This window comes from Notolepis coatsorum, assembly GCF_963971535.1.
Source record: "Notolepis coatsorum genome assembly, chromosome: 5".
Classification (NCBI taxonomy): Eukaryota; Metazoa; Chordata; class Actinopteri; order Aulopiformes; family Paralepididae; genus Notolepis; species Notolepis coatsorum.
The window spans coordinates 94469681-94492309 of record NC_140169.1 but is presented as its reverse complement, the minus strand read 5'-3'; the positions used below and the strand labels follow the sequence as shown (position 1 = coordinate 94492309).

The 22629-nt window shown below is 45.4% G+C and overlaps 1 protein-coding gene across 1 annotated transcript; it reads left to right on the top strand.

Moving 5' to 3' along the window:
• The first annotated feature begins 763 nt into the window (after window positions 1–763).
• Window positions 764–22379, top strand: pbk (PDZ binding kinase). Its single transcript, XM_084313979.1, has 7 exons — window positions 764–856; window positions 2300–2483; window positions 4333–4472; window positions 7270–7439; window positions 8023–8152; window positions 19725–19913; window positions 20050–22379. Exons 2-7 carry the CDS (start codon window positions 2305–2307, stop codon window positions 20289–20291), a joined length of 1050 nt encoding a protein of 349 aa, XP_084170105.1. The 5' UTR covers window positions 764–856; window positions 2300–2304; the 3' UTR covers window positions 20292–22379.
• The last annotated feature ends 250 nt before the right edge of the window (window positions 22380–22629 follow it).

The window sequence follows — 22629 nt, the reverse complement described above, 5'->3', positions numbered from 1 at the left end:
CCTCTCCTCCCAAAGTCTGGAGGTATAGTCTCTGATAAACCCGCACTGTGGGGGGAGCGTTGTCATCCTGGAGGATGGAGTTCGGTCCCAGACTGGAGATATGGGATGGCCACTGGTAGGGGCTAGGTGCGGAAGAGTGACCATAGCTCAGCGTAGGAAGGTCCGACCGAGGTCCATATCTGAGGAGGTGCCAGGCTGGTGTGGCTGTGTGTGGTTCTTCCACACTGAGGCTCCTGACTGTTTGTTAAATTAATTAATTGTAAACTTGCCAATATGTCTTGTTTCTTCCTTGTTACTGATAGACTTCAATCATCCAATCCACCAAACAAGAGTCAATTAGCAACAGCAGAATAAGCTGTTTGAATAAGATTTGTCACATTTTTCATGGGCGCAACCCACATACTCAGCTGTGCTGCTCATCCCACAAATGCATGTTCCTTACAAATGGGGCACAATTTAAAAGGTAAATAAACAGGCTTTCCAATGGTATAAAATGTATTGCCAAGAAGCATAGTTACAACAGGGAAATAATCTACCAAACACAAATGTCCAACCTTTATGTTTTATGTTTATATCGTCTGAGTGGGAGCTCCAAGTAACATAACAACCTCTTTGATAGAACATTTCTACTTGTGAGGTGGTGTCATGAACGCGACTGCCCTCTGCTGGTCTACAAACGCATTTCACCGTTAGTTCCTAAATAGAAAAAGACATCCGTTCAGTTTGTCCCTCTGCGCCTCCTGTACTATCTGACAAGTCGGAATTCGGAACAGGAAGCAAGAGTTTTGAAAGCTGGGCGCGTTTTTCGTTAGTTACAGGAGTTTCTACTGCAACAAAGACAAGACGAGGAAGAGGGGTAAACTCATTTAATTTATTTACCAAAATACTTGGACTCAGTTACAACAGGCGACTGCATTCTAGCTGCGTTCTACCTACGATTAGATTAGATTCAAATGTATTATACAACACGATGAAAAGAATGTTGGCAGGCATCCAACCAGAGTGCAAATGTAACCGTCGGTACAGTACAGTGCAATAGTAATATACAATGTAGTACAGCTGATTAAACTGGATATCAAATGTATACATTAGTACTACTGAGTAATAGTGCTTAGCAATATTGTCACATGGAAAGATGAAATTACATACCTGGGGTCCATCCTAGAGGCAAATCTTTCCTGTGACAAAATGGCAAACAATGTAATAAAAAAAAGTCAACCAACGAACAAGATTCTTGTACCGGATCTCCTCTCTGGTAAACAAGAATACCCTGAAAACTCTGGCAGGAGCACTCATTCAAGGGTAATACGACTATGCTTGCACCTCATGGTACCAAAGTACCTCAAAGGCGCTAAAAACAAGATTACAAACATCACTAAACAAACTGGTCAGACTACTGCTTGACCTTACCCTTAGAACCCACCTCACCCCTGCCCACTTTGACAACCTAGGATGGCTTAGAGTAGACGACAGTACAGCAACTTGCAATGGGCCTGGTCTACAAGATACACTACACCACACAGGTACTCATGTACATGTCGAGGTACTTCCCAAAGGTCAGTGAATACCACAATCACAACACCAGAGGAAGCTCCACAAATCATGTCCAACACAGATTAGAATCGGCTCAAACAAGGGACTGAACACGTTTCACAATTATGCCACATCAATGTGGAACGCCCTACCAGTACCCACAGCTGTAAAGGAATGTGAAATTGTGAATCACTACCCACTTTCAAAACCGCTCATAAAGAGCACCTACGGGAGCCTGCAATTCTAAACTGGATCATACTCACTGTTTGTTAACCATAGGAAAGGTTAGTGACAGAAGGCTTGCTAGCATAACGTTAGCTTTCTCTGTCATTGTCAATGGGAGAAGTTTACAAGCCAAACAAGCATACATTTTTAGCTGTGAGACTCCAGCCGTGAAAAGCCAATCAGAATCAAGTATTCACCCAGGCTGTGGTATAAATATTTTGATTGCAATGTTAACAAAGCCTTTCATTGGGGAAATAATCGTAGTATTACAGTATTGTGGGGCATGTGGTGATTCCAACCCCTAGACCACATCACCAGAGTCCAGAACCGAAAAGAAAACCATAATTCTCCTTCTGCTACACAACGGAAAACTGGAAATGATGGTATGTTATGGAAATTGAATAGCTGTGATGCGGAAGAACCTCAAAACGTTTCCTGGCTATAGACTGCTCAGCAGCAGCAGCAGCAGCAGCAGCTTGCCGTTGGAGCGCTGAGGATCCTAACTGCCAGTTGAATTCATTGGTTTATCTCCGCTCTTCAGAAAGGATGAATACTCCTGCTAAACGTGATGAAGGCGGCTCGTTCGTCACCCCCCGACCCAACCGGGTGAGGAGTCTTCAGTCTTCTTTGGGGAGCAGTGGAGGGACCCCCATCGTCATCCCCGCCTCGCCTTTCATGAAGAAGCTCGGCTGTGGGACTGGAGTGAACGTCTATCTCATGAACAGGTGAGGCCGAGGCAACACGCATCACCAGACTTATTCCTGTATTCACCACACCGGCAATATATACGGCGTCTGCACTGAATTTGTATCGTGCCACGCCTCTTTTTTGGGGGGAAACAACTCTGGGAATAAACGGATTATAATAATAATACACTTTATTTGTATAGCATCTTTCATACAAGAATTGCAGCCCAAAGTGCTCCACAGCAGTAAAAATAGACATAAAAATAAAATGTGCATGAAATAGACAGAATAAAAGCAATGCAAAGAATAAGAAAATGGTAAAAGCAATGCAGGTAATAATAACAATACAAGTATTGACTCACACAGTTTAAACCCTGAGTCTTCCCAGTTAGATGGTCATAAAACACTTTAGTTTGAAGTTACTTGATTCCAATTTTTTGTCCGTTTTCTTTAATTGATTATCCTATCATTAATTTAGATGTTTGTTCTGAACTATAACTGTTCATAAACTACAACTTTAGGACAAAACACAAGGAATAAATCATGCTGAAGACTATCGTTGCCCAGAAATAGTCATTACCTCTTAGTTTTAGGTCACTTGGAGATTCATAAGCGCAATATTAAATATCCAGGTAGGGAAAAGAGGAGATATCCTGACTGGGGAAATAGGCAGGACTAAAAACAGATCAATGTAACTTTTCACAATGATCTGAACGCTCGGTGAAGGCCAGTGTTGGAAAGTAATTGCTTGACTTAACATGATGAGCTAACAAAACAAACTTTTCAAACAATGTAAGCATTCTGCCGACAGTTTTTATACAGTGATGAATCAGTGTATATCACAGTACCTGCTTAGGTATGGAAAATCTTAGGTGTGGAAACTAAGTCGAGTATTGCATTTGATGTATTTGTATCTTATTGCATGATAAGAAGGAGAAGTATTTAATTGTCATGCACAGACATGCGAAATGGGTGACACACACTGACAGGAAATGTCTAATGTCAAATGTGTAACAGTATTGCAATATACAATGTACAGGTGATTAAACTGGAGTATATATAAATTAATACTACTACTGAGTAATAATGATAATCTGATGCATGTATAGTGTTATAGTATTATTATGTACAGTAATGCAGGTATAAATAGAACGACTGGTTTAGACGACAAACTGGGGGGAAACGAGAGACTCTGGGAAGAGAACGAGGGAAGTACAATCGTCGATACAGTTTAAAATGTCTATAAACTTCATGAATGTCCTTTTTTTATTAAAATGTTTTGATTCTGTATTGTAACTGTTGCATTCTACCTGGACTAAGAAAATCGATTATTGAATTTTGCACATTGATACAGAATCTATAAAGGTATGAGAAATATATCAACAAAAAGGTAATCATTTGATCCTACCACTGGATCGAGAACTATTAGGAATGTCTGACCACTAAGTGTGTCTGACTCTTAACCACTAAAACCTGCAAGGACTATATCTATATGTATGACGTACAGTATATCATATTGTTAATCATATTGTTTACACTTGTTTATTTTTCTCATATTTAATATACAGATTTAATTGTATTGCCTATATTTATGTCTGTCTTCTATTACCCTGTCCATACTTGCACCTCCCCTCCCCCATGCTACTATGACGCCGGAATTTCTTATTTTGTAAAGATGTCACAATGGAACATTAATATCACGCTTTTACCACACTTTACCTACTCTACCACTACACAGAAATTAGGCATTTTCTTCCTAAAGTGGTTACCAATGTTTGAAGAAATGGCAGGTGGCCATGTTGGGGGGGGGGGGGGGGGGGGGGGGGGGGAGAAACGACACAACATTCTGTGCAAGGCCTCTTATCATTACATGGATCCATTCTTCCAGGGTGGGTAAGCTGAACAAGTCTCCCTGGGCGATAAAGAAGGTCAACAGTAGATGTGGCCTCAAGGATGTGAGCGTTTACCAGGAGAGACTCAATGAGGAGGCAGACATCCTGAAGGGACTGAAGCACCCAAACATCATCGGTAATCAGGACTATGCTTTGATTGGTTTCATAGTTGTTGTGTTTTGGTATGGGACCATCAATAGTCATTTACATTGATCCTCATTCTCGAACAGACATATGTAAAAGTTACCAAGGAATTCCTTCGTAACTCGATTTACGTACTTATTCGGCATTCTCGAACGGCTTCTTATTGTAAATTTGTTGTAGGATTTACGACAGACCGGTGTGCGCCCTGTTTTCAACAGCTTTCTCTGGGACAAGTCATTGGGGATTGCCGATACTACAGACTTCAGAAACTTTGGAGTAATCTTCGACAGTGCTTTTAAATTTGATAAACAGGTTAGCTTGGTGGTGGTTAAAACCCACCTCAGACTCCTGGCTAAGACCAAAGCCTATCTCCCAGAGTGATCTGGAGAGGGTAATCCATGCCTTCATTTCAACTCGGCTAGACTATTGCAATGCGCTGTATGTTGGCATTGACCAGTCGCTGCTCCGTCGCCTACAATTGGTCCAAAATGCGGCTGCCCGTCTTCTCACTGGTACCAAAAAGCGTGACCACATTACACCAGTCCTGGCTTCACTCCACTGGCTCCCCGTCCGTTTCCGTATTGATTTTAAATGACTGCCGACTGTTTTTAAAGCTCTGAATGGGCTGGCTCAATTGTACCTCGCTGAGCTCCTGCGCCACCACACCCCATCCAGAGCCTTAAGGTCTGCTGACTAGCTGCTGCTGGAGGTGCCCAGGACCAGGCTCAAAACCAGGGGAGACAGAGCCTTCACTGCTGCAGCCCCTCGGCTCTGGAACAGCCCCCCCCCCCCCCCCCCATTAGATCTGCCCAGAGCCTAGAGGCCTTTAAACCGCTGCTTAAAATGCACTTTTTCTCCCTGGCCTTTGACCAGAGTTAGCCTGCCACCTGTAAATTACTCTGGACTTTTTATCTATTTTATTACTTCTTGTCTCTTTTTATATTGCACCTTGCTCTTGTTTATTAGTGTACTATACTTTTTACTACACTTTGGTTGGCTTTTAGTAATTGTAAACGTGCTATATAAATAAAGCTGACTTGACTTGACATCCGTGGAATAAAATAATTATAATGATAATAAATACGACAATATTTGTATCATTAACAATTACGTCTTGCATTCATGATCCTGACTCAATGAGGCATCGTGAGCATTACACACACTGCAAACGAAATAAATAAGAACTAAACCGAACGCCGCGCATATAGCTACTGTATAATGGAATATACTGTATTAATATGCCATATACTGTCTTCTTCTCTATGATATTATTGTTGGTTTATAGTCTTATTGCTAGAACTAAATAAATGTGTGGAGAAGCGGCTTAGTGAGGCAGCCTCAGCGCACGAGCACACACACACATGTACTGTATACGTGCAAAATTAATCGTTCCAGCAAAGTAGGCTTCTATTATTCTAATGACTTGTTTTATTAGGTATTATAGTAGTAAGTCCTACTGTCAATACTGACAACTACTACTACAAGCTTGTCAAGAGCCAATCGCAGTAATTGATATTACTAAATGAGATGTCATTCTAATATGTCATGTTCTAGAGGATACGTTTAACGTGGCTACACGGATCTACTGAAATGGATATTTAAAGAAATCTTCACTTTAAAATGCGTTTTCGAAAATCTCCCGCTTTCTTTTCCGAAAATGACGTTGACATGTGGATGAAAGGCCCAGACGTAGAGGAAAATGTGTGTTTAGCAAAATATCCGTACTCGTGTGGACCGGGTCTAAGAATGAGTGACTTATTTCATTCATGGGAACCCAGCTGTGAAGATTTTGGCCAGTTACCACTAGAACAGCCATGGAGAAAATGTCACTGATTCCCGCCGCAAGGGGTCAGATGACCCCACAGCTTATATGAGAAAAATAAACAGTGTAAACTATATAATTACCTCTTAATATAAAAATATGAGGTTTACCACAGGTTTGAGTGACAAAAAAAATATAAATAATAATAATAATAATAATAATAATAATAATAATAATAATAATAATAATAATAATAATAATAATAATAATAATAAATAAAAATATTATAATTTTTTATTTTTATTTTTTGGATGGAAGAGCCACACATTGACAGGCAAGGAGCCACATGCGGCTCACAAGCCATGGGTTGGCCACCCCTGCGCTAGACGCTCGCAAAGTGCTGTGACTTTCCACATATATATTCCATATATATGTGGAATAACGTTCTAATAAAACTTTCCTGAAGTCATTTAGAAATTTCAGAAACCGTGCCAGATAAAACAGGTACTTTTAGGAAAAGTCATTGAGTGACAGAGCTGGAGCATGACCGAGTGACGAGGATACATTTATTGAAAATGCCTGGGGTCATTTGACCCTTTGTTGGCTGTGCTAGTGTTACAGAGACCGTTTCACACGTTCAGGAATCCGGAGGAGGATTTTCGTTGGTACGAAATTAAGATATTTACAAAGGTACTTATGAACACGTTCGAGAATGAGGGCCATAGTTAGCACATTATTTTACTGTAGTGCTTACAGTGTGAACAAACCTTTTACAGCCACAACATTTACTAAAAAGGTGTATTTACTGTGTATCACCAGTCAAACAACTAAGTATGTCTCCACCCTATTTTCCATTTACGGTATTTTATTGTGGTGCAGAAACCTTTTTGTTTACCTTTTGAATTGTGGATAGGGCTTTTAAAATAATGATTCTTTGTGAAGTATCACCCTGACGGTGATTCCATTTGAATTCACTCGGTCACTTTTTATTCTTAATTCACCATCTGCACTGTGTTGTAACTGGCAGGGTTTCGGGCCTTCACCGTGGCCAGAGATGGCTCCAAGTGCCTGGCCATGGAGTACGGTGGAGAGCAGTCCCTCAACGACCTGATCGAGAAGAGGAGAGAAGACCGGCTCAAGGCCTTCCCCCCTCGAGTCATTGAGAAGGTGGCGTTGCACGTGGCCCGCGGCCTGCAGGTTGGTGGTCACTAGAGCCTTCCCCCCTCAGGTCATTGAGAAGGTGGCGTTGCACGTGGCCCGCGGCCTACAGGTTGGTGGTCACTAGAGCCTGACCCATTAATCGGCCAATATTGGCCTATTGCAGAACTTATCGGTGTTGGCCGATATTATTATTTATTTTTCTTTTACAGAACATAATGCAGAGAAAAAAGCTTGGGGGTAATTTAGAAAAGGTGTCATCACAGTTAGTCCAGTAGAGCGCGCTCTGACTATTGTTTACATACAACCCGTGAAACGGTCATAATACTAATGTGGTTTAAAGTTTGTGGTACCATCACAATGAAGTAGAAGTAGTTTTAATGTTTTATTGTAGTTTGTCTCTCCAGTGCCTTCATAATAACAAGTAGTTTGTTGTCATCCTCTCTCCAGTGCCTTCATAATAACAAGTAGTTTGTTGTCATCCTCTCTCCAGTACCTTCATAATAACAAGAAGTTTGTTGTCATCCTCTCTCCAGTACCTTCATAATAACAAGTAGTTTGTTGTCCTCCTCTCTCCAGTACCTTCATAATAACAAGAAGTTTGTTGTCATCCTCTCTCCAGTACCTTCACAGTGAGAAGAAGCTGCTCCACGCCGACATGAAGTCTCCCAACGTCGTCATCAAGGGAGACTTTGAGGCCATCAAGATCTGTGATGTGGGCGTGTCCCTCCAGCTGGATGAGAACATGAAAGGTAGAGAGAGCTGTCTATCATGACATACTGTACATGTACACTTGTTTTTTTTTATGTTTTGTTTTTGTTAATTAAATTCTTTGCTGAACTGGAAATCTCACAGGGGCTTGGCTTCTGTGCTATAGATACTATTTTATGTAGAGTAATAATTAAAAGAATATATAATAAATACACCCACATAGCTTTTTAAAATGTGCAGAATAGATGTATTGCTTTTAAATTAATTGATCATTTAAATGTTTTTTGTGGGTCCAAAATTAATGTTGTTGTTTGCAAGCATGTATCTCCTCCCTACTTCCAATGTCCTCACGTGAAATGCACCTGATTGCAACATCTTGTGGCTAAATGTTATCTATAGCACGTTTTTAAAGCAATGTTTGTGTTTTCAGACCACAGTGGCTGAACACCCAACTCTGTCACCATACATATTCTCATGTTCTCAGAGTGCAGCTGCTGTCCCATGTCTTGTTCCTCGCCACTTTATAGTCCCTTTCAGACATGCACTGGACTCCTGACCTTTGATTGATTGATTGATTGAAAACTTTATTAACAGATTGCAGAATGGGTACAATACAGTACAGCTCAATACACACAATTGTTAATGGGATGCAGACCAGAGAAAGACTTTCGTCTTGTTTACATCAGGGTCCCCCATTTTCAATTCATCAGAACATATATGATGTTGTGAAGGGCCAGATTAAACCGAATATATATATTTATTTATATATATATATTTAATTGTATTTGTATATTCTCTAATATTCCTTGATATCCCTTGTATATTCCTTGTACAATATGCATTGAATATCCATTCTAGCCTACTGAACATCCCATAATAGTCTCCATTCTACTATTGGTCGAGACCTTGGTGCCAGGCTGCCATACCCCTCAGACCCAGTTCAAACGTACCGCTCCACATGTACGAACAAGTCCTAGTTCCGCGTAGGAATCTGACTACCGCACCACTAATGGGACTATTTGTTCATAGTGCGTATATATACTGCGCTACTAAAGTAGGACTTTCTTTTCAGTCCAGTTTCTTACCCTCCAATAGAGTCACAGACGTAAAGCCTCCCCGCGACGCCACGTGTGGGAGTAAGGCCAAGTTCGCCTACCATCGGTATTGAGACATCGTGTATATTAATATTTGAATAGTCATATTTGGCACTATATCGTCGAGTTGGACGTAGTCTATTAAGCTAATAATAGTCTGTTAATATATAGTGCTTCGTGCGGTGAGAATACTACCGTAGTCAGTACCCCATCGTTTCGGGCAGAGAACTGGCTGCTTATCCAGGGTGGTTGACCCCACGTGAAGCTGCACCCGAGGAGCCCCAGAGCCGACGAGCGAGTGGACCTGTATACCGGATTATTCTACCGACGACAGCCCGCCTTCCCAGGCACGGATTATGCTTTGTATACTTTAATTATTCCATGGATAAAGACCCCCGACACTGCCGTGTGTTGGAACCCCCCCCCCCTGGAGAGGACGCAAGGTGAGGAGACGCTCTGCAAGACGAGGTCGCTTCACGTCTCTCCCCCGTGGACCGGAGAGAGCCGGCCCACAAAGAGTCCACCTGCTTTCATCTGTGGTCCAAGGATCGCCGGCGCATTGAACGGCACTACAGTGGGTTCACCTGGGATACCCTTGGCCGGATGAGGCAGCCGGATTCTACCCCCCCCCCCTTCCTACTCCTGTCGGCTTACAAGCGACCGGATTAACCCCCCCCTAGTGTGTCCAGTATATAATCATTAAAGTATCATTGCTGTTATTCCTTAAACTATTCCAGGTCGTATATGTACCACCTGCGCCTTCAGAGATTGGACATTCTCTATTGATATACCGACGAATACTCTTGCCATAAAAGTGCATACTAATTCCCATTCATAAATGTGATTGATTTGATTAAGTGCTTGCTCTACACACCATCGCTGTGTAGAAATAAAGACCTATTTCTAATTCGTACATTTGTGTTGGATCCGTTTCATCTACGTGACAGTGTTCATCATAATATATTTATGCCGTGTACTGGGTGGCCGAATATTAAGTACAAAGGTAGTGGTAGTAAGTATCATATCTAGTAATACAGTCAGGGAATTGTACCCCTCAGTTAAAATTGGTCCTTCGAGCCGGAGGGTAATTAGTGTAATATTAATATAGTGTTATTAATATTGAAATGGCCTATGATGAACACTCCACGAAACGATCCTCCTAACCAACGCCCGCAGCGCGAACGACGGCTCCCTCAGTACTTAGAGGCTTACGCTGTCAGTCAACAACCTAGTCTTCTACTAGCGGTGAACGCGGTAAAACTAGAAAGTAAAAGTATGTCTAACCCCAACGCCCAGACTACCCCGACCATAGAGGCCCCTACGGGCTCTAATGTAACTGACCAAGTTCACGGTGGGGACCAGTGGGAACCAGACATGACTTCACACCCCGCCAGTACTGAAGAAGTAGTCCCCGATGAGTCCCGGGAGGAATACAACGCTACCGAGAGAGAACTCGGCACGGAAGAAGACGGGGAGAGCACCGTGGAGATAGAGCTCCAAGGCTCCGCAAGGAGTACCCCGAGGGAAGGCTCCCCTATACAACCGCCTTCTCCCAGCGAGGCAGAGAGGACCCTACAGCAGGCCTTCCTCATCAGCCTGAACGCCGCTGCTGAACGCGACCGACTGCAGATCCAGCAGCGGAGCGAAGAAGAGCATATACGTCTAGAACTAAGACGCATTCAGAGAGAAGAGAATGTGGCCCGAGACCGAGCAGACAGCCAGCGAGCAGCTGCTGGTGCTCTACGGGACGCAGAGCGCGACAGACAGCAAGCGCAACTAATAGAACAGCTGATCAGACGGACAGAGGCTCCAGGAACTCGTCTAGACACACCTCCAGGGCGGCATCCCCTAGCCGAGTAAACAACCCTGAACTTGACCAACAGACGAGGTCTATACCCCCCACAGACCACCTCCCCCCACCGGTCCAAGCGAGACCTAGCAACCGGGAAGGAGCAGCATATCCTGTGGAGAGGCTAAACCAGAGACTACAAGCACTGGATGACCTAACTGAAGACGAAGAGGAAGAGGAGGAGAACCACGCCCGACGACAGCACAGTACTCTACCGGACCAGGAGGTCCGGTACAGCCCAGGCTATACTCCCGCGGAGCTGTGCTACAGACCCCCGACTCTATACACGGGTGAGCACGACGCACGACCCGCACCGAGGAACAGCACCTGGACAAGCGGGCCATGGTACACTGCCGGTACCAGCCCATACCAAGGAGCGGGAGGAGACTCGCCTAGGAGGCCTCTCCCCCAACGCTCGCCGATGTATCCACAGTCAGCGTCATACATTGGCCCGCCTATGGTACCCGACTTCACCCAAGAGAACCGGGCCCAGTATACGGAACTCCGCATGTGTCTGGAGACCATGTTGGTGGATGTATTGGATGAACGCCATAAATACGCCATCCTACTGAAGCACTTAAAGGTGCCCCGCGCACATAATATAGCGCTCGCCTACGCGACTTCCACCACCCCATACACAGCAGCGCTGGTAGCATTGGACCAGAGGTATGGGCGCATATGGGATTACGTGATCCAGGAGATCCGACACATCGACCGCTTACCCCCAGCAATAGACAATCGAGCACTGGACGACCTGTCCATCAGAGTGCAGTCCCTGGTAGGGATGTTGGGAGCGCAGAGAGAGAAGGGGAGGCATGAACTTTACGCCAACTCAAATGTGGAAAGGATCTTGGAGAAGCTGCCGCCCGCTCGACAGGAGCGTTTTAGGCGACAGAGGGACCACCGAGACCCGAATGGCCCCGAACCGAACCTCCTCGATCTAGCAGACTTCCTGGCGAGAGAAGTCAGCAGCCTACGGCTAGATACATTCGGACGGAGCACCCCTGGCTCCAGAGAAGGAACCAGACGACTAAATGATGGAAGAAGATCGGTGACTGTGATGCACCAATCGGAGTCAGTACCGAGCAGCAGGAGCCACAGTACCCCCTCCAGAACGGAGAAGTGGAAGATGGTGTGCCCCTACTGTGAGAAAGAACACTGGCTAGCGCAATGTGACTCCTTCCCCAAGCTGAACGCGGAGGAAGCAAGTCAATGGATAAAGTCCAACAAGCGCTGTTTTCGCTGTGCGCGCTCACACATGGCAGCCGAATGCCGCTTAAAGAAAAGGTGCACCAAGTGCGATGGAGCCCATCTGGACATACTTCACGACAGTAACAGACTGCGCCCTTCACCCGCACCATCCAGCCGCAAAGCGAGCGTCATGTACATCGATCCCGCCAGCAGCAGTGGAGCCCGAGTACTCCTAAAAGTAGTGCGTGTGACACTAAGCTACCAGAATAAAGTCCTGGACACTTACGCCGTCCTCGATGACGGGTCAGAGAAGACCCTTCTGCTCGCCTCCGCTGCGGCCCAGCTAGGGCTGCGGGGAAGCGAAACCCAAATGACAATTCGGACAATAAGACGAGATTTGAAGACGATAAAGGGCGAGAATGTCTCATTCTCTATCGCAGCAAGCGGCCAGCCTGAGCGACGGTACCAGATTACAGACGCTTTCACCAGCCAAGAAATAGGACTGTCGCGGTACACATACCCCGTCGCCAAGCTGATGGAGAAATATGCACATCTGCGCAAGTTACCGATCCCGCTCATAGACAATGCTATGCCGACCCTGTTGATAGGCTCCGACCATGCAGACCTCATTGTCCCGACAGACCGGGTTCATACCGGACCCCGAGGCTGTCCTGCAGCAGTCGAGACCCGTTTGGGATGGACTCTCCAAGGCCCGCTCGCCAAATCTCTCAACCGAAGTACAGCCACTAGATGTCTCCACTCCCGAGTCACAGAGGGAGAAACCGCACTCCTGCAACACGTAGAGCGGCTATGGACCTTGGAACAAATGCCCTTTAAGAACGGAAAGAAAGACATTCGCTCTAAAGATGACATTTACGCCATTCACCTCCTCGAGACAGGGACCAAGAGAGTCCCGGTCAACGGCGTGTTGAGATACGCCACGCCACTCCTGCGGCGAGAAGGAATGCCTACTTTCCACGCCAAGACAGACGCCACAGAACGGTACCTGCTGAACACGGAGCGGCGCTTAGCCAAGAACCCCGCCCAAGAGAGTGTATACCGCGCTGAGATTGAGAAGCTCATCACAGCGGGACACGTCACAAAGATGGACATTAAAGAGGCTGACCAGACCACTGAATCGTGGTACGTGCCTCACCACAAGGTCCATCACAACGGTAAAGACCGCATAGTATTTAACTGCAGCTACCAGATCGGATCCCAAAATCTGAATAAAGAGTTACTGCCCGGTCCCACACTCGGCCCCTCCCTACTCGGCGTTCTACTCCGCTTCCGCCAGGAAAAGGTGGCCATCAGCGGGGACATTAAAGGAATGTTCCTGCAGGTGAGATTAGTAGAGGCGGACAAGCCCCTGTTACGGTTCCTATGGAGAGAGAAGCCAGGAGATGAGCACCCAGCCATCTACCAATGGGAAGTCCTCCCCTTCGGAACGACGTGCAGCCCCTGCTGTGCTACATTTGCACTACAGAAACATGTAGCAGAGGACCCAGCAGCGGACGAAGAGGTCCGACACAGCGTAAAGAACAGCTTCTACGTAGACAACTGTCTACAAAGCCTTTCAACCCAGGAAGAAGCCGAGGCTCTCCTGATTAAACTCCGCGCCTCATTGATCAAAGGCGGCTTTGATCTCAGGCAGTGGGCCAGCAGCGATCCGCAAGTACTGCGCAGCCTCTCCTCCGAGGACAAGGCAGCCAGCAGCGAGACCTGGATGGCTACAATCCCGGGAGAAGCCCAGGAGATGACCCTGGGATTGGTGTGGCGATTCAAAACAGATTCGCTTCACTACAGACACAAGCCCCTGACTAAGGAGCAGGGAAGGCCGGCGGCGGCGCCGACCACCAGACGGAGTGTGTACACAACACTCGCCCGACAATATGACCCGCTAGGATGTATTCTACCGTACACCACCAGGGCAAAAATGATTGTACGAGCATTGTGGGACAAGGACCAGGGCTGGGACGACCCCATTCCCGCACACCTTGCATCCACCTGGAGAGAGTGGGAGATGGAGCTCCACTCACTCCCAGGCGTTAATATGCGCCGAAGCTACTTCCCACCCACGGTGAGGCCAGAGACATGTAAAATGGACTTACACGTCTTCAGTGAGGCCTCAGAGGTCGCATACGGATCAGTAGCCTACTTGCGGGCCCAAGAGAAGGGGGGAGAGATCTACACAGCATTTGTCCTCGCCCGCTCGAGAATAGCCCCACGCAAGCAACAATCTATCCCACGTCTAGAGCTCTGCGCAGCCCTAGCCGGAGCGTACCTAGCCACGCTCATCCAACGTGAGCTCACCATACCGGTGTCTAGAACAATCCTGTGGTCAGATTCCACGACGGTACTCGCCTGGATCAAATCGGACTCATGCAAGTACAAAGTCTTCGTGGGAGTCAGAGTCACCGAGATTCAAGACTTAACCGAAGAGTTAACCGGAGAAACAGAGTGGCGCTACGTTGATACAAAACAGAACCCAGCTGACGTCATCACCCGGGGGATGCCCCTGGATGACCTCACCCGTCGCAATGTCTACAGTGACGGCCCCGCATTCCTAAGACTCCCGGAAGGACAGTGGCCCATGCCTATCCCGAGGGAAGCAAGTCCAGAGGAGGTGGAAAATAAGAAGTCTGTGTTCTGTGGATTGAGCACCGTAGCCTCCACCGACCCTAACATAGACGATTGCACGTCCATAGAGAGTGCACAACAAAGAACATTCCTGCGGTACCACCCGGAGTGCAAGTCCCCCGCTGATATGTCAGCAGCTAACTACGAGGAAGCAGAATTGCTTCTACTGCAGCGAGCCCAGAGAGACAATTTGACAGAAGGAACAGTCGTCATGATTATTGATCAATCACTGCCCAGAGCTATGTGGCCGGCCGGCCGCGTAAGCAAAGTGATCACCGGTGCCGACGGCAAGGTCCGAGCAGCTGAAGTGCTCGTCCAGGGTCGCACTTACACCCGTCCCGTGGCGAGGCTCATAGAGCTGCCCCGACTCCCAGACACAATCGATGATGACCATGACCCTATAACCCTATGACTTTGTGAAGTTGACTGACCCCTACAGCAAACCCTTATGTGTAAATAGACAACGCGATTAATCTGTCTCTGTTTAACTGATTAGGTCTGGGACCAATCAGGGGGTGGCTGTTGTGAAGGGCCAGATTAAACCGAATATATATATTTATTTATATATATATATTTAATTGTATTTGTATATTCTCTAATATTCCTTGATATCCCTTGTATATTCCTTGTACAATATGCATTGAATATCCATTCTAGCCTACTGAACATCCCATAATAGTCTCCATTCTACTATTGGTCGAGACCTTGGTGCCAGGCTGCCATACCCCTCAGACCCAGTTCAAACGTACCGCTCCACATGTACGAACAAGTCCTAGTTCCGCGTAGGAATCTGACTACCGCACCACTAATGGGACTATTTGTTCATAGTGCGTATATATACTGCGCTACTAAAGTAGGACTTTCTTTTCAGTCCAGTTTCTTACCCTCCAATAGAGTCACAGACGTAAAGCCTCCCCGCGACGCCACGTGTGGGAGTAAGGCCAAGTTCGCCTACCATCGGTATTGAGACATCGTGTATATTAATATTTGAATAGTCATATTTGGCACTATATCGTCGAGTTGGACGTAGTCTATTAAGCTAATAATAGTCTGTTAATATATAGTGCTTCGTGCGGTGAGAATACTACCGTAGTCAGTACCCCATCGTTTCGGGCAGAGAACTGGCTGCTTATCCAGGGTGGTTGACCCCACGTGAAGCTGCACCCGAGGAGCCCCAGAGCCGACGAGCGAGTGGACCTGTATACCGGATTATTCTACCGACGACAGCCCGCCTTCCCAGGCACGGATTATGCTTTGTATACTTTGATTATTCCATGGATAAAGACCCCCGACACTGCCGTGTGTTGGAACCCCCCCCCCCTGGAGAGGACGCAAGGTGAGGAGACGCTCTGCAAGACGAGGTCGCTTCACGTCTCTCCCCCGTGGACCGGAGAGAGCCGGCCCACAAAGAGTCCACCTGCTTTCATCTGTGGTCCAAGGATCGCCGGCGCATTGAACGGCACTACAGTGGGTTCACCTGGGATACCCTTGGCCGGATGAGGCAGCCGGATTCTACCCCCCCCCCCCCTTCCTACTCCTGTCGGCTTACAAGCGACCGGATTAACCCCCCCCTAGTGTGTCCAGTATATAATCATTAAAGTATCATTGCTGTTATTCCTTAAACTATTCCAGGTCGTATATGTACCACCTGCGCCTTCAGAGATTGGACATTCTCTATTGATATACCGACGAATACTCTTGCCATAAAAGTGCATACTAATTCCCATTCATAAATGTGATTGATTTGATTAAGTGCTTGCTCTACACACCATCGCTGTGTAGAAATAAAGACCTATTTCTAATTCGTACATTTGTGTTGGATCCGTTTCATCTACGTGACAGTGTTCATCATAATATATTTATGCCGTGTACTGGGTGGCCGAATATTAAGTACAAAGGTAGTGGTAGTAAGTATCATATCTAGTAATACAGTCAGGGAATTGTACCCCTCAGTTACATATGACATACATGACATACAGATAGATAGACAGTACTGCTACATCTATACATTTATGACATACCAGATTTGCAAATACAGTACTGTTTGTGATACAAAAAGAGTCCAGAAAAGGGAGTACCGGTATATACATTTGACGTAAAAACTGTACATTGGAGGAGGTTGGGTGGGGTTGGGGTTAACCGCACATTAATCGGAGTGGCTGTATGTCCGAACACAAACATTTGAGTTATTCCGCACAGAGTTTACCTTCCCAGCGCCCAAGTCTGCGTAATGACAGACTACGCCCATGTCTGAACACAAGCAGATAATTGTTTGCAGTGTTCACACAGCGAGGGAGTGGGCGTATTGATTCATATAGAGTATAGACTAACCATGTTATATACACAATAATGTTGCATACAGACTTTTCCCAGTTAAATGAAAACGGATGGGCTGTGGCTAAAATGTATATCTACGTTATCTTCAATTTGATTCCCAACCACGCGGCTGGGTGGCGTAGCGGAGATTGCGTTCGTCACCAATGCAAGAGACTCCAGTCTCGACTCCCCGAGTCGGCATTGCCTGCGGCTTGGGCCAGTCGTCATACTGTCTCAATTGGCGGAGGTAGCAGGTGGAAAGTCGATGGGTGGGGATTGGACGTTGTGGACAGCGACTCCTACAGGTCGGTTGGGTGACGCCTGTACAGCAGAGACCGGAAGTATCGGGGGCAGCGTGAGCCTCCCACGCGTTACTCCTCGCCACTGAGAGTCCGCGCTGTCTGGTGAAAAGATGCGACAGGTTGCCTCCTCGTTGACCGGAGGGGACACGTGATGGAAGGCTTCTATCCTCACTACAGCTGACCAGTGGGAGGCATAGTCTAGCAACGTTCAAGACAGGGGAGGGGAGAATTGACGATACGAAATTGGGATGGGAGAAAAAATAGAAAATAAGGAGAAAAAGTGGATAAAAAAATAAATAATTGATTCCCAACCATACAAGGACAAGACACACGAAGCATTTGTCTCATCAGGACTTTGTTGCGACAGTTGCGCTGTCTCCTTTCTTAATGGTCTGGAATGGTTCTGACACACTGAAACATTTATTTATTCACATAAAGGACATTGAGGATTTACCCTAATTTGCAATGCCGTCGAGATTACAAATACAAACAGTTTAGAATACATATAAAAGGGGGGAAAAACATTTGCATGAATAGGACAAAAACACAGGTTTTTGAGAAGATTAAAAACGGTTACACACTGAGGTAGGGAGGTTAGTGATCATGTTCTTAAATTAAAAACAGTTACACACTGAGGTAGGGAGGTTTGTGATCATGTTCTTAAATTAAAAACAGTTACACACTGAGGTAGAGAGGTTTGTGATCATGTTCTTAAATTAAAAACAGTTACATACTGAGGTAGGGAGGTTTGTGATCATGTTCTTAAATTAAAAACAGTTACACACTGAGGGAGGGAGGTTTGTGATCATGTTCTTAAATTAAAAACAGTTACACACTGAGGTAGGGAGGTTTGTGATCATGTTCTTAAATTAAAAACAGTTACACACTGAGGGAGGGAGGTTTGTGATCATGTTTTATATTAAAAACAGTTACACTGAGGTAGGGAGGTTTGTGATCATGTTCTTAAATTGTCCATGTGATAGTGGGGTGTTGATTTTTAGTGTGAGTTGAAAATTATACCAGGAAGCTGGTTCATCAAAACAAAAGGCAGACTGAACTTGTGGGATTTTAAGTGTAAGCCAATCATTTGAGCGGGTCAGATAAGGTCCATAATTCCAATCTTAAAGATAAACAGATGCCAATGCCTATTTCGCCTCTGATAGAGAAGACCAACCAACCGTGTCATAAAAGATGCCGTATGATTGCCGTAACTATTGCCAGTAATGAATCTAAGAGCAGAATGATAGACGTTTCTAGGGGTAAATGAGTGGAAGGGGTAGCATTTCTACAACTCACCATAATCCAAAACTGACAGACTTCTTCAACAATCCTCTTTCTTCAAATAATAGGGAAGCTGGGTTTGTTTCTGTAACGGAACCCAAGTGGAAAGGAACCCTAATTAATGTTATTGACTACACCCATGTTTACCCTGCGATGGCATGTAAAAATGGCCTATTATTGGAATGAAGACTCTGGGTCTATTTTTGGTTAATTTCAAATAGATTTAAACAAACGAATGGTGGAGTTTCAAGAAGCTGGCAGAGGTCACATGATATCACGTGACGTCATGTGGTTAATGTGACATTGTGTTACGTCATGTGAGGCGTTCATAATGCAATGCGGACAGAGCAGAGACTGCTGTAACGTGGATGCCTTCTAGCCATTACCCTCCCGCCTTTGGCAACACTAACGTCCGTACCGCACCAGTAACCAACTAACCTTAGCGCAGCTAGCAACATTACATAGCAATATACTGCTAGCCGCTGGCCAGTATGATGACTTAACATAGTGTTTTTATACCTGTATCACTGTACATGATGCTATAACACTCATATACATACATCTTATTAGCATTATTACTTACTAGTACTCATTTATATATACTCCAGTTTAATCACCTGTACATTGTGTATTGTTAATGCACTTTACTGTTACCTTTGCACTCTGGTTACTGGTTAGATGCCAACTTCTTTTTGCTATACTGTACTTGTGCTGCATAATGACAATACATTTTAATCTAATCTTTGTTGGAACAAACAAAATAAATGCTTCCGTTGTTTAATCCAATGACTAACGTCTTGATTTAAGATTGATGTTTTTTTTTATCCCTCTCTCCCCTTCTACACACCTGTTCCTCCCTCTCTCCCCATCATCCACCATTCCTCGCTCACCCTCCTTTCCTCACTTGCTTTATCTTCCTCTCCCCTCTCCCTCCCTCCAGTAGCGGACCCTGAGGCGCGGTACATTGGCACAGAGCCCTGGAAGCCAAAAGAGGCTCTGGAGGAAGGGGGAGAGATCACGGACAAGGCGGACATCTTTGCGTACGGGCTGACACTGTGGGAGATGATGACCCTCTCCATGCCTCACCTAGAGGCGCTGGATGAGGAGGAGGATGATGAGGAAGATGAAGGTGATGAGTCTTAAAGAATAAAAACGGCTCATGGATCAACTGCGATCCGTTACACCCCCCTAAGTGCACAGTCCAGCTTGAGTCGCTTTGGTAGATGTGTAATATAAACCTCTGTCCCTCTTGCACCTCTCGTCAGATGAGTCCATGGAGGAGAGTTTTGACGAGGACTCCTACTACGAGAGGCTGGGGACACGGCCTGCCCTGGACACGGACGCCTTGGGCGCCGGCTACCAGAGGATGGTGGAGCTGTTCTGTCTGTGTACGGAGGAGGACCCCGCCAGACGTCCCTCGGCCGCGCAGATAGTCCACGCCCTGGAGAGCCACGCGGCCGCGGAGACCGCACAGCACAGTGAAGTCATCGTTATCGACTCCGACTGACTCTCTGACGTGTCACACTTGTGAGATTAACGTGCCAACCTCGAAGATCTCCCACTTAAATAAATGTCTGTTAAAGAAACACGCAAGCTAGCCTAGCTTAGCACAAACGAATGGAAGCGGATACAGACCCACTAGCCTAGCTTAAAACCCAGGGTGTTTTTGTCCTCCATGAGAAATACATCAATAACTTTTTTATAATTTGATTATTAGTCGCAGTGGAACAGTCATACCGTGCTGTTCCAGTGTTTTACCTACTCTACCACTGCCCAAATCTTTTTTTTTATTTTATTTTGAAAGTGGTTACCAATGGTTCGCAGGCAGCGTGAATATTAAAGGCAACCAACTTGTGTTCAGCTTTTCGTTCAGCGTTTCTCTGATTGGCCACACGGCCAATCAATCAATCCACTAGCACACGCCCTTGCGGCAAGAGAGACGCGGCAGGAGCGCTGGTCGAACCAGCGGTGTTCTGTTGTGTGACTGTACTACAGCTGTGTTCTGTTGTGTGACTGTACTAAACTCTTCCACCACATGACCGACATTTGACATACAGTACACCTCCTATCTATGTTGGGATTATGTTTGGTCATGACAAAACAATAAAAATCGCTACTGTTAGTAATGCTGCCACCACCCACTTCAATGACAGAGCTCTCATATTTGCGAATGCATAAACGATATCTTAAATTATGGCGATGTGTCTAATATGGCTGTCGCGAAGTCATTGATAAGCGACAGCCATATTAGACACATAGCCATAATTTAAGATATAGTTTATGCATTCGCAAAATATGAGAGCACGCCGCTGTCATTGAAGGGCTTCCTACAACAGAGCACCGCCGCTGCTGCTGCTGAAGCTGTATCAAGCCGGCGGCGGCGCACGAAAGCCGGGGATAAACCACTGCGTCGCCCCGCTGGCGCTTCAGGCTCAGCAGCCTCCACGGGCGAAATAACATATAACGTTACAGTTCCACACTGATGTACAGTGAGTGTCTAATATGGCTGTCGCAAAGTCATGCCTCTCCCTCTGACAATATCATAATGATGTGTTTTCTATATTATATCCACAATCATTCATCTAAAAAATTGTATGGGCTTTGATTAAACATGTAACCTACACCTACTGTAACTTACTGTACCTCTGCTTCCTACAGCACAGCAGGTAATGGCGTTAATCAATGGAACGCGAAACATAATAACGTTACGCTTTCTAGTTCAGCGCATTTCATAACTGTATGGGCTTTGTTTATACACGAGTGAATCTGGTAGTTGGTTGTTAAAAACGCGAAACATAATAACGTTACGCTTTCTAGTTCAGCGCATTTCGTTTATACACGAGTGAAACAGCAGCCCAACACAAGTGCGTTGGAACAGCAGCCCATGGTACACAAGTTGGTTGCCCGCGCTGCCGCTCGCTTGCGCTCCTTGGATTTCATTTGGGACGTGGGACGACTGCGCTTGCCTGCGCGTGGGGGCGCGGCCAATCAGAGAAAAGCCGAACACAAGTTGGTTGCCTTTAATATTCACGCTTCCAGGCAGGCAGGCAGCCATGTTGGAAGAAAGAGAACAATGACTTGTTCTCACAGCTGAACTTGTGTTCAGTGTTTTATCTACATGGATAATTTAATTTTATAATGTAGATTCCTGTTTTAAAAATGTTTTCTATTCACTGTTGTTTTCTTTATTTCATTACAAAGATAGAAATAGCTTTTGGCAGATTAAACCTGACTTATTTTCTACACCAGGGATCACCGGTGACGTCAGTGTGGAGTCTCTTTACTACCCATGCTGAAGTGTTCCTAGCCTCGGTCACGTCTATATACTGGATCTGATGTCACTTTCAATAACTCATGTATGTAATGGTTTCTGATGTTGTGTTCCTGTCCATTTTCCTGTGCTCTCCTGTTAATATTATTTCTTATATAAATGAATGTGTTTACCTTCATAATTAATTTATCTTCAAGTCGTCTTGTCTGTATGCAATTTTTTTTATGTACCGGTATATGGATAATATACTAGATTAATAGAAATGTGATGTTTTAAACTTGTGAGATTATATTGTGAGAATAAAAGCCTTCCCAATTTATTTTACCTTCTTGGTTGTGTGGATGAGATTAAAACGTCCTTAATCCCTGGAGGGAATTGCGTCGTCGTCTGCAACGGTTTGTCTTGAGCACTCGAGCCACTAACCTCATAGAGCTAAATTAACTAAATGGCTATCAGAAAATCTATCTTAGATGAAGATATAATAAAGATGAATGTGTGAAATATTTGAAAAACTGATTATTCCAAAGGGGTTCACATACTTTCAAGCAACACTATACCAGAGGATATAGAGAAA

Bases quoted from the DNA above. Each gene is read 5' to 3' on its own strand.
- pbk (XM_084313979.1), top strand. From the start codon at position 2,305: ATGAATACTCCTGCTAAACGTGATGAAGGCGGCTCGTTCGTCACCCCC. The intron at 7,440-8,022 runs GTTGGTGGTCAC...TCCTCTCTCCAG, and splicing joins ACGTGGCCCGCGGCCTGCAG to TACCTTCACAGTGAGAAGAA. The intron at 19,914-20,049 runs GTGATGAGTCTT...ACCTCTCGTCAG, and splicing joins GGATGATGAGGAAGATGAAG to ATGAGTCCATGGAGGAGAGT.